The sequence below is a fragment of the Prunus mume genome, linkage group LG3 (assembly GCF_029339155.1).
Source record: "Prunus mume cultivar Tortuosa linkage group LG3, ASM2933915v1, whole genome shotgun sequence".
Classification (NCBI taxonomy): domain Eukaryota; kingdom Viridiplantae; phylum Streptophyta; class Magnoliopsida; order Rosales; family Rosaceae; genus Prunus; species Prunus mume.
Genome location: NC_142700.1, coordinates 162663 through 174731, shown reverse-complemented (window position 1 = coordinate 174731; position 12069 = coordinate 162663). Strand labels below are relative to the sequence as shown.

The 12069-nt window shown below is 38.7% G+C and overlaps 2 protein-coding genes across 9 annotated transcripts; both read left to right on the top strand.

Moving 5' to 3' along the window:
• The first annotated feature begins 87 nt into the window (after positions 1 to 87).
• On the top strand, positions 88 to 3207 carry LOC103324379 (SMAD/FHA domain-containing protein). The gene is made up of 3 exons (XM_089049425.1): positions 88 to 449; positions 880 to 1325; positions 1947 to 3207. Exons 2-3 carry the CDS (start codon positions 889 to 891, stop codon positions 2761 to 2763), a joined length of 1254 nt encoding a protein of 417 aa, XP_088905551.1. The 5' UTR covers positions 88 to 449; positions 880 to 888; the 3' UTR covers positions 2764 to 3207.
• A 1936-nt stretch (positions 3208 to 5143) lies between these two features.
• Positions 5144 to 11046, top strand: LOC103324380 (Phototropic-responsive NPH3 family protein). 8 transcript variants are annotated; one of them, XM_089049421.1, is made up of 9 exons: positions 5145 to 5574; positions 5942 to 5996; positions 7589 to 7646; positions 7882 to 7913; positions 8106 to 8255; positions 8497 to 8566; positions 8879 to 9283; positions 9383 to 10129; positions 10292 to 11046. In XM_089049421.1, the coding sequence occupies exons 5-9, from the start codon at positions 8197 to 8199 to the stop codon at positions 10913 to 10915; spliced, it is 1905 nt and encodes a 634-aa protein (XP_088905547.1). In that variant the 5' UTR covers positions 5145 to 5574; positions 5942 to 5996; positions 7589 to 7646; positions 7882 to 7913; positions 8106 to 8196; the 3' UTR covers positions 10916 to 11046. The 8 variants fall into 8 exon arrangements, with proteins under 8 accessions (XP_088905548.1, XP_088905546.1, XP_088905547.1 ...); XM_089049417.1 differs by having other exon boundaries at positions 7518 to 7646; XM_089049422.1 differs by having other exon boundaries at positions 5144 to 5996; positions 8135 to 8255.
• Positions 11047 to 12069: the final 1023 nt, after the last annotated feature.

Genomic DNA, 12069 nt, shown 5'->3' with positions numbered 1-12069 from the left:
AGGGTATGGTTGCTGTATCCAAATGTTAAAAAAGAATATAAAAATAAACAAAATAATTAAATTCCAATCCAGAATCTAGGGTAAAAAAAAAAAAAAACAAACAAACAACAGAGTGAGGAAGCAATTAAATTTTGACCAAAAAAAATAAAGGAAGCAATTAAATTGGAAAAAAAAAAAACAGAGTGAGGAGGAGGGAAGGAAGCAAAGGCAGAGGAGGGAGGCAGCGGCTTTTAGGTTTTAGTTGTTGTTGTTAATGAAAATAGCTTGGAATTTCAAAGGCCCCTTTATTAGTTTAGTTCGCCTTCTAAAGTCTCCAGTCTCCAGTCTCCTCTGCAGCTCTCTGGTTAGGCAGTTCCTTCCCTCCCTCCCTCCCTCCAAGTCCAAGGCCTCTCTGCCTTGTTTGGCTTCGAGACTTTCAGACTGAGAGTTTGAGACTGCGAGACAGCTCCGTAAGTCTCTTGGAAATTCCTATAATTGTGCTTTTGCTTTTATTCGGCATTCGATTCTCGAAAAAACTGTAATTTTGATGGTTAGATTAGATGATGACATGAGATCTGCCTATTTTGCTTATTAGGCTTTGGGATGAGATTATTAGATTATAGCAGGTGATAGAAGAGGAGGACGAGGAGGAGGCTTCTATTCTTTACTCTCTACTTTCTCTCCCTCTATCTCTTTCTTCGGTGGACTGTAGCTCCACTCCATTTTACAAGTTAGAAATAGAATAGAATAGAATTGTATTGATGTGATTCAGTGGTTGTTGGTGTGAGACTCCGATGCTTCTATATATATATATGTATATGTATAACTTTCAGAATTCAGATTTCATGTACATTCATCCTTCTCTCGAGTCCTGAGTCCTGAGTCCTGACTCATTTACAGAACTGCATCATGTTCGGAAGAGCTGGCCTTGATCGATTTAAGAAAGCTCAGTCCTTGGAACCCTTTTCGCTCAATCCCAATTCCAATTCCAAATCCACTCCCTTGCCCTCTCTTTCGCATTCGCATCAAACCCAAAATCAACCCCCTCCTCCCCCTCTTGCACCGCCCGAGGCTGCCCCTCTCGTGGGGGTCGAGCAGACTCCGCAGCAGCATCTCACTCAGCTTGGTGGGGGTCAGTCCACTTGGCAGCCCCCTGACTGGGCAATTGACCCCCGCCCCGGTGTGTATTATCTTGAGGTTGTCAAGGAAGGTCAGGTTCTTGATCGCATTACTCTCGATAGGCGTCGCAACATCTTTGGCCGCCAATCTCAAACTTGTGACTTTGTGCTGGATCATCAGTCCGTTTCCCGCCAACATGCTGTTGTTGTTCCTCACAAGAATGGAAGGTGAGTCACACCTTTTCTCAGTTTTCCTTTTACATCATCTACATTCAGTTTCTATTTGCTTCAATTGCATATAGTCTTGTTATTTATATGTTGGTGTAATTAGTTTATGCTTGCATTCCAGCTGGGATAGCATAATTGGTTTGTACTTGAATTCCGGCTGGTTGTACATATCTGTATTGTGTGCTTGCTGTTGGTTTTGTTGATCAAGTGAAGGTTTTGTTGACCAAGTTAAAGTTTGTTCTGCATGAGGGTTCAGAACTCTTAGAAAATTGTGAAGAAAAGATGAACAAAATAAATACTCTACTAACTTTTATCTTTCCAATCTTAGATTATAGAGCCAGATGGTTGACTATTTCAATGGTTTTAGATTTAAAGAAGAGGTTTCTATTTTTAGACAAAACAAGAGTAGCATTATGAACTGAACCATCAATTTCATGATTCAATTGATCATCTAGGAGTTTCAGGGATTGACCTATTTCACCACCATGCTTTCATGATGGCCATGGCCATGTCCTTTCATATCCATGATAGTGTTGGGGTGATTGCTTGACCCGTTTGTGATGCTGTTGGAGTTTTCTTTCTTCCGTTTAGTGTCATTTACAAGCTTTATCCCTTCTGCAGCATATATGTAATTGATTTGGGATCTGCACATGGCACTTTTGTTGCAAATGAACGAGTGGCTAAAGATACCCCTGTTGAGCTTGAAGTGGGGCAGTCTTTGCGGTTTGCTGCATCAACTAGAACTTATATCTTGAGAAAGAATGATGCAGCTCTTTTTCCTCGTCCTTCACTGCCTGCAGAGGTTAATCTGCCTCCGCCTCCTGATCCCTCTGATGAAGAAGCTGTCGTGGCTTATAATACGCTACTAAATCGTCATGGTCTGACCAGGTTTGACATAGGGCCTATGTCCCGTGAGTCTGGTGACTCAGGCGCAAAAGGTGACACCCAGCAGCCAGAGAGAGCGTCCAAGAGAATTAGGAAGGCAAGAGTGTCATTCAGGGATCAAGTGGGCGGAGAGCTGGTTGAAGTAGTCGGGGTTTCAGATGGTGTGGATGTAGAGACTGAACCTGGTCCAGTAGGTGTAAAAGAAGGAAGTCTTGTTGGGAAATATGAATCCCTTGTGCAGATTACAGTAATACCCAAAGGAAAGGAGCAATTATCTGCAAAGGAAGACAATTCTTCCCAAAAAGGCATGACTGAAAAATTACAACAGGTCTTAAATAGAGTCAAAACTGCTCCAAAGGGTGGGATTTATGACGACCTTTTTGGAGACTCTTTTTCAGGCAAAGTGGGATCTTCCTGGGCATATCCTTCTGCGGGTTCTAGTGGTAAACAAGGTTCTCCAAGTAGAGAAACCGATGAGAAGGCATTAAGTGTAAAGGTTGGAACTAACTCGAGCCACGCTGATGATGATGAGGATGATTTATTTGGTGATTGATTGAAGCATGAACTCAGTGGATGATTTATTTGGTTCTCCTTTTTGGAGGTTGAAAACCTTCCATGAAAATTATATGGTCTTGCTTCCCTTGTGAATGGGATTTTTGTTATAGCTCATCAACAAATTTCTTTGTATTGGCTTGCCCTGACTCGTAATCTCCAAGTTGGTTAATGTCCGAGATTGTGGCTTCGAACGCATGTAAGTTTGTGGTGAGATGCTGATTGTGGGTTGGTGTGTGGGGGTGGGGACATAGTTTTGTAGTGAGAGGGTTTGTCAATATCTTTGTTACTGTATCTCCTCGGTTCGTAGGCTTGTTAGAGACTTAAAACTTGAAACGTTAGTATGGCATGAAACAACATAGAAAAACTATAAATATGTGCCAAGCCTGGCTTTGCTAATAACATATGTCTTTGATGATATATAATATATTTGTACTGACTGACATAGGATTTGTCATAATGTCACCATCCTGCAATTTGCATTGCATTATACTTGCGAAAGTGGCGTTGGTCTTTTGCCCCTTGACCTCCTCCACTAAAGATTTTAGCTCTTCTGTTCCTGTTACCTTAAAATATGAAGTTCAAGGCAACGGGTAGCTTGGTTTGTGTATGATACTTGCATAATTAGAAAAGAAAAAAAAAATGATTGAAACCTTATCAAACAAAGAAACAAGGAGAGTTTTCATATACGTCGGTGTGTGGCCCTAACAAAATACACACATACATACAAACAAAATACACAGATACAAACATGTATGTATGTACGTAGAGGTAGAGTATAGACATGAAAAAGCAAATAAGTTGACAAATAATTAACAGGAGAGATCAAAAGAGGCATATGGGCAATGCAATAGGGTGTACACAACTGAACTTGATTGCCCAAATGAGGAAAGATCCTCGCTTTTTGGAAATTTCAGTACTACAACTACTAGGCTAGAGAGGCTAGGCCCATTATGATGGAGTAGAGATTGACTACCGCCATCACCTACCTGCACATGCATTGCAATTATACAAGTTGACATTTTATTATCTAGGCTGTAACTAGTTTCTTCCCGTGGTAGGTTAAATTACATTCATTTTGGATCGAGATTAATGTTCAATTACCAAAAAAAAAACAAAATTTAAAAGAAATTATAGCTAGCTAGCAACAACATATTATATAATTATATATATATATATATATATATAGAAACTCAAGGAAACAATTAATAAGAAGGGAAAGATCATCACTTATTTTGTGTTAGTAATTTAGCAGATGTCAGTAATCGTAGACTAGTAGTACATATAATATAAGATCGGATTGGACAGGTAATGGGTATATTTGGCTCTACTACAGTAACGTTTTATAATTTCTCAAAAACTTAGTAACGGGAGATTTTCTCAATCCTATATACGGGTACATAATAGATAGCTAGAAAGTAACAAAAAAAAGAAAAAAGAAAAAAGAAACTTTCTCATAACAAAAAAGGCACATGTGGTTGGGATTTTGCAAAGATTAGTTTTAGATAATGGGCAATGATAACAAGATCTAATTAAGAAACTGGAAAGTAATTTACGTACCTTAATCGACACTTTAGTTTAGACTTTAGTGATGATATCATGATGATCGATCATCACTTGATAAGGCTAGGGCCGCTTGGCACTTAATTAGGTTGGAATCGAAGTGGCACAAATTAAATTATTTTCGGGTTGGAAATGAATAATATTAACAGTTAGCTCAGCCATCTTTCAATCAAATTCAAACGAAGAGATTATATTGAAGGGATGGGCCGGGACCCTTAAGAATGATCGCATATCATCTCATGCATCATTAATTATGAAATATCCAAAAAGCGATACACATACACGGGAATATAATATTGCACAATGCACACGAGTGCTTGTGTTTTGTGTAGAGCAGAGAGCTTGGCTGACAGTTGAGAGCGAGAGAGAGAGAGAGAGAGAGAGAGAGAGTGGGAGAAATACTTGTCTGTGTCTGGCCCTGGAAGCAACCGACAAGGGGAAGGCATGGCAATCCCATCAGCGTGACTGCGAGATGTAACCAACGGTGCAGGAAAAGACACGTGGCCGACATGCATGGAAATATGAGAGAGAGAGAGGACCCAAGCCAACCAACTTTGAAAAGGGGTTGTGCAGTGTACAACAGTAGAAGAAGAATATACCTTACATAGTGGGGGAAAGCATGATGAGGAAATAAGATTAATTCACACACTCACTCACATATACGCAAACAAGGACAAGACTGGGGAGGGAGGGATCTGTCTTCAATTTCTTTCTTTCTTCCTTTCTTTCTTTCTTTCTTTCTTTCTTTCAATGTAATATACATATATATATATATAAAAGGTGTATATATATATATATTTTATATATATATATATAGCTAACTAGGCTAAGGAGAACTAGCTAGAGATGAACAAGATGGTCCCACATGATAGAGCATGTTCCACCCCATGCCACTAGGAAGGAGCACTCTCTTTCTTTCTTTCTTTCTCTCTCTTTCTTTAAGGCCTTCTCACTTCCCACTTGCAATCTTTGCACAATCTGGCAATATTGCATGCTTTTTGTGATTTCAGTTGAATTATAATTCTGATTCAATCATAGAGCACCAATTTCAAGCTAGCCAGCCTATAGCTGTTGGACTGCTCTCGCTTGGACCTTTTGGATCCTGTCCTGGGGAGAGAGAAGACGAAGAAGAAGAAGAAGAAGAAGAAAATTAGATGAGCTGTTCGCGTTCGCTAGAAGAGACCTGTCTTTTCCAATATATATCTATGAGGAATTCCCTTCTTTTTCTATTCAACCAGTTTATCATAATGTGCGTGCTTTTCATACATTACCATGTTGACTAATCCCAACCAACCACACAAGCACGCACTCTCTCTCTCTCTCTCTCTCTCTCTCTCTCTCGGGACTCATTTCTCTTTAGTTGGTGTCTCACAGTCATAGTAGTTGCTTCTAGCTAGCTCTACAGAAACCCATAATTACTATCTCTCTCTCTCTCTCTCTCTCTCACCGGGGTTATATGCATGAAATATTCTATTTCACGTTGCATATATGCATCTGATCCTCTCACGTTCATTTGCACCCAAGCATATATATCAAGCCCTGCTCTCCTTGTTGCTGGCTAGTGGGTTCCCATCAGAAATTATATATATTAATTGGATATTCATTTGGTTCTGCAGCTACACTTGCTTTCTCCAATCCAATTCAATCCGTCCACTCACTTGAAGATGCAAGGTAAAGTTGCTGCTTTTTCTACTGTAAATTAATGGTGCTAGCTGCTGCCTTGGAATTCAACAACTTCAATTGTTTACTTGCGGTACCTTCTTCTTATTAATTTCATTTTTATCACTACTCACTGGAATAAGCATTTCTGTAAGTCATTAGCTGAGTCGTCCCACCACTGATTGATTGCTAATATGATCTGTTAATTAATTAGTATATAATAAATTGAGGGAGATTGGAGTGATCTGATTGATAATAATCTAGCTAGCTAGCTTACAGCTTATATGCGTACAAATACATCTCTAGCTAGTGGCTTTCCATTATGTAATACCGTACGTACAGATGAGATGAAAGAAGGAAAGATTCTGCAATACTTTGCTAGCTGCTAGAGGATAAGTATAAAATGTCCAAAAAGTTAAAAAAGAAACTAATTCCAATTGAATATGGACAAAATAGAAATGAACAAAACCTTGTGGAGCTTGTGGAGGGGCTCTTTATTATCAATGTCAAAAGTGAATTAATACAGTGAATATATTGTTTATGGTGTTGGGGATCTAGGTTTCTCGCTGGCCGGCTAGCTAAGTATAAAGCTACCTTTTACAAAAGTTTCTTGTAAGCTACTAGGCTTCTCTGGATTTGCATGCATTCCTACTTTGCTACTTGGAAGAAAAATCTCAAGGCCTTTTTTGCCATCTGATAACTGGTACCGCGTGTTGTGCCACATTATATATACATACATAATACATACTCATATACATGCTTGCTTCTCTCTCTCTTTACCGTCACTTGTCTGTATAAGCACAGACCACGCTAGCCCTATCTATCTCCCATTTAAACCAATCGTATCGATCAATGGTGATCATAAAAAAGCCTACCAATAGTCTTGAAAAAGAGAGATTCTTCTTTCCCTTTCTTGCATTTATACATGTTTTTTGTGCATTGATTAGAGTCTTGATTTGATGAAAAATATAGAGCCTCACTCCGATGGAGATGGAGGAATTCATGTAAAATGTTATATGAATAAATCTTCCCCCTGATGATCCACACACACACTCTTTACATTCAGGCCAAAAAAACTAGTAATGATGTCATTTAAATGAAACTTTAATTATTGCATATAAATAAGTAAATATGAGTACAAAATTACTAAGTTCATCAGTCATCACTCATCAGGTTGTTGGTATTTATTTATATCAGTTTCTGGTTGATGCTTTCCTAACGTACGTACGTCAGTGAGTCAGCGAGACAGTGAGTCAGAGTGAGAGATTCAGTGTAATTAAATGAGCTTCAACAACTTATATATATACTAACTTCCAAATGATTCAGATATAAAATATTTTGCATGGCTCGTGTTGTGGCAAACAAGCGAAGGCTGCAAAACCAGTATCCTTCAATTCCATTTGCCTCTTCAAGAGTAGACTGACACCCTTCTAATATATATTATTTGACTTCATTAATTGTTAATACCAGCACCAGCACCTCTCACAGTAGACACTACTGAGCTTTTTTTTCTTCTTAATTGATGTAATTTAGGAAAAAACCCCCTCCTCCTCCAGTAGCTAGCTAGCTATAAATTAAAGGACTTGCGGCTGGGTGCTATGCAGGAACAATGCGTGATGGTGGGTCCTCGAGACACCTTGTTGGAGGAAAGATGATCATCAGGTAAGGGCCATAACGTCTACTTCACAACTTCATTTTGATATGATCGAATTTCCATAATTTTATATTTATTGTTTCTTTTTCTTTGACAATTTTTGTTTATAGCTTTCGATATGCATTTTTGTTCTTCTCTTCTTCTAACCCATCTTCTTCTTTTTTTCTTTAATTTTCGTGATTGTGGATTTTGGCGATTCCAATTTGCATGTTCATTCGGCTACTGAAACTATATTAAAATCAGCTTCGTACCTCGGCGGCAATCCTTCATAAGTTGTAAGTATCTCCTAAGTTGATCAGTTTCAGCTGATGAATTAGCTTGATATGAAACAAATTGCTTTGGTCTTTCTTTCTACTGAATCTAGCTAGCTAGTCGATACATTTATTTGTATTAATTAATTAATCAATCAGTTACCAATTCAGATGAAACTGCATTATTATTAATTTTAGGATCTGAATCTCTTTCAGAAATCATCCGATAGGGCATATTGTTGCAGGAGTTTTTTTGAAGGCACAACTGTTTGATCTTTTGTATTCAAAGGAAAGTACCAATCCAGAAATGAAGTTTATGAAAATTGGGACCAAGCCGGACACCTTCTGCACAGAAGAAGCTAGCAGGTACTATGAGCTGTTTCCAATTTTGTCTCATAGTCATATATGAGTGGAAATTAATTGACTTGTTTCACAAATTGTATGGAATGAATTTTCCAATGTGTATGAACTCACACACAGCCCGCATGGTAAACCAAAGCTGCGTACTGGATTTTAATACGAAATGTTGTTAATTTGTGAGCTGTCACTCAGTACTCTCAACAATTTCAGCACTTCCAGAAGAAACTGATTTAATTTGTATGCGCAGGACTGTGATTTCAGATGTACCGAGCGACCTTCTCATACAAATTAACAACATCAGTTATCTTCTCCATAAGGTATGAATAACGAATCATGTACGTACCTCGCTGGTGCATATGCATGGATTATCACAAATCTATATGCATACTAGTCTATGGTTGTGCAATCTTTCTGCTGATCAATTGATCAATACTTCCTGCGTATTGGTGCTTTTAAAGCATAAAGTATTCTTAAAGCATCATAAAACCGGAGAAAGAAAGGAAAGGAAGACCATAGGAAAAGAAATATCATTTCAATATTTCACTGAAAACTATTGCAAAACATGCAGCTAACGGCTGTGTATATGTATGCTTGTTCTTGGAAAGGAAGAGATAATTGTGCTTTCTTAGCTGCAGTTTCCACTTGTTCCAAAATGTGGCCTCTTACAACGGCTTTGCTCTGACTCTGGTGATTCTGAAAAGGTCAGCATAGAGCTTCACGATATTCCAGGAGGTGAAGATGCTTTCGAACTGTGTGCTAAGTTCTGCTATGGAATTACGATTAACCTCAGTGCGTATAACTTTGTACCTGCATTTTGTGCTGCTAAGTTCCTTCGAATGACTGAGTCATTAGAGAAGGGAAATTTTGTTCCAAAACTCGAGGCTTTCTTCAATTCGTGCATTCTTGAAGGTTGGAAAGACTCCATTACCACACTAGAAACCACAGTAAAGTTGCCAGACTGGTCTGAGAATCTTGGAATCATCAGAAAGTGCATTGATTCAATCGTTGAAAAAATCCTTACACCTCCAGCGAAGGTCACACATACATTTATATGTTATTGCATGCGCTTCTTCTGTCAGCAGCAGCAATGCTGAAACGGAAAATGATTAAATTGATCTTAATTTGCATTGCAGGTCTCATGGTCCTACACTTATACAAGACCTGGTTACACCAAAAAGCAACACCATTCTATCCCAAAGGATTGGTGGACAGAGGATATATCAGACCTTGATGTAGACCTGTTTCGGTGTATAATTACTGCTGTTGCCTCAACGTACATGCTGCCACCGCAGCTCATTGGTGAAGCTTTGCACGTCTATGCTTGTCGTTGGCTGCCAGACACCACGAGACCACCTCCACAAACAGATGAGCAATTTATGGAGAAGAATCGAAGAATTGTTGATACCATTGTGAGTATGATTCCTGGAGATAAGAGAGCAGTTTGTGTTGGATTCTTGCTAAGGCTTCTTATGGTTGCAAATTACTTAGGAGTGTCTCCAGTGACAAAGACAGAACTATTAAGGAGGTCCAGTCTACAACTCCAAGAGGCAACAGTGAATGACCTGATTTCTCCATCACACTCGCCCACTGACCCAGAATTTTACGATATTGACTTGGTTGTGGCAGTTTTACAAAGTTTCTTGGTGCTGTGGAGAAGACAATCCCCTGCAGCTGCTTCTGCTTCTGAATCAAACGGCAGCAGCGCCCAGTTTTTGGGAACAATGAGAAAGGTTGGGAAGCTCATCGATTCTTACCTTCAAGTCGTTGCCAGGGATGCCAACATGCCAGTTTCAAAACTGGTATCTCTGGCTGAAGCTTTGCCAGATATTGCAAGGGAAGACCATGACGACATTTACAAGGCTATTAACATTTATCTAAAGGTGATTCATTAATTAAACTGAATGCTATTGCCATTGCCAATGCCATAAATAATATCAATACATGATAATCAAATTAATGAGCATGCTAAGAACAATTAACTCTATGAACATTACCTGCTTGATTATATATGATATATATATATTTATTATTAACTTAAGCAGGAGCATGGTGATCTGAGCAAGACAGACAAGAAGCGCCTCTGCCGCATTTTGGACTGCCAGAAGTTGTCGCCCGAGGTACGCGCTCATGCTGTGAAAAATGAGCGGCTACCATTGAGGACTGTTGTGCAAGTCCTCTTCTTTGAACAAGACAGAGACAGAGCTTCCAACTCCAAGGCAGCATCAACTCATGATCATCATCATAAACATAAACTACTGCCACTTATGCCCTCCCAGTCCCAGTCCCAGGAGCTCTTTTCCACAGGAAAACAAACAGTTCCAACTAGCAGAGAATTAGATATTCTTAACGGTCATGGTCATGGACATGGCAAGCTAAAATTGGGAGCAGCAGATCATCATGATAAATTCACTAGTAGTAGAGGGGATCACAGCACAAGAAGAACCAATGTTGCTGGAAAGAAAGATTATCCGCTGCATTTGCAAACAAAAAGATCAGATGGAAAGTTTCCCGTGGGAACCGAAATAAAGATTGTTAGCTCAACAGAAATACAAGAACAAGTAGAACATCAACTAGAAACGGGATCTGGGAGCAAGTTGGATGTTAAGAGGATGATACAAAGGGGAAGTAGATCAGACCATGGCCGCGACAAAGGCAAAGATAGATAGCAAAAACGTATATCAACATCGACCTTTCCTTCTTCCCTTTGCACTTGTTGTAATTAAGGTTTTCCCTTTTCATAAAATCTGTCAGTTAACGATCTTATGTTATGAGTCCTCTTCACCATTTGTGTCATAAACTTAAAGGGTGCTGGCTGTGGGGAATACCAGAATAGCTAGTTTTACTAACTATAAGAAGTTAATAAGAAAAAGGGGTCCAGAGCTGCATATGCAACTTGCAAGCACTCATCCTGTCATCCTAAATAAGTCTAATTCTAAACTAATCAGGCAAACAGAGACTACATTATATGGTTATTAATGTCCCATAAAATCAAAGTTGCCAATCTGGTTTAATTGGCCTGCGTAAAATAAGATAACTATTGTGTGCGTGAATCGTGATGGTGACGACACCTTATCAACACTACGTTATGAATATACTTAAATTATAACACATTCAAGACTTCAAAGATTTGATTCGTACATTAATTGTGTTATCGATACAGCTTGGACAAGTCAAGCTGAGCTCGATTCATTTAAGAAACGAGTCAAACTTGAGCCTAGGCATGTTTGGTTCATAGAGCTTATAATTAAAATTTGAGCACTGTGAAATAAGCCAAATCAAGTAAAAATGTCGATAAATTTTGAACTTTAGCATGTGATATTCAGTTTTTACACCCCAATTTTTTATGTGACATGCGTCGGCCTTTTGCTTGCTAAGTTGCTAGCCTAGCCTAGCCTATGTGCATTCTCGACACAAGGCAGCAACAACAAAAGTCAGTCAGGGCTCAGGACTCGGGAGCAGGGGTGGTAATTTCGGGCACAACTTATTACACGATTTGAAATTCGCATGAAAAATTAGCAGGTTCAATCCGTACTATTAAAATTCATGTCATTTTTAGGTCAATTCAACATGACCCGTTCAATAAATAAGTGAATTTCAAGTCAATCTGTCAACCCGTTAAAATACCTATATAACATGTTTAACAAAATGAGTCATAATGGGTGGTCAATCTGCTAAAATCCCTATTAACCAGCTAAAATACTTATATAACCCGACAACCCTGAACCCTAAATCATAAATCCTTAGGATACCTATATAACCCAATAACCCGTTTAATTATTTATTCTTATTTATTTAATATTTTAAATATTTTTTAATTACT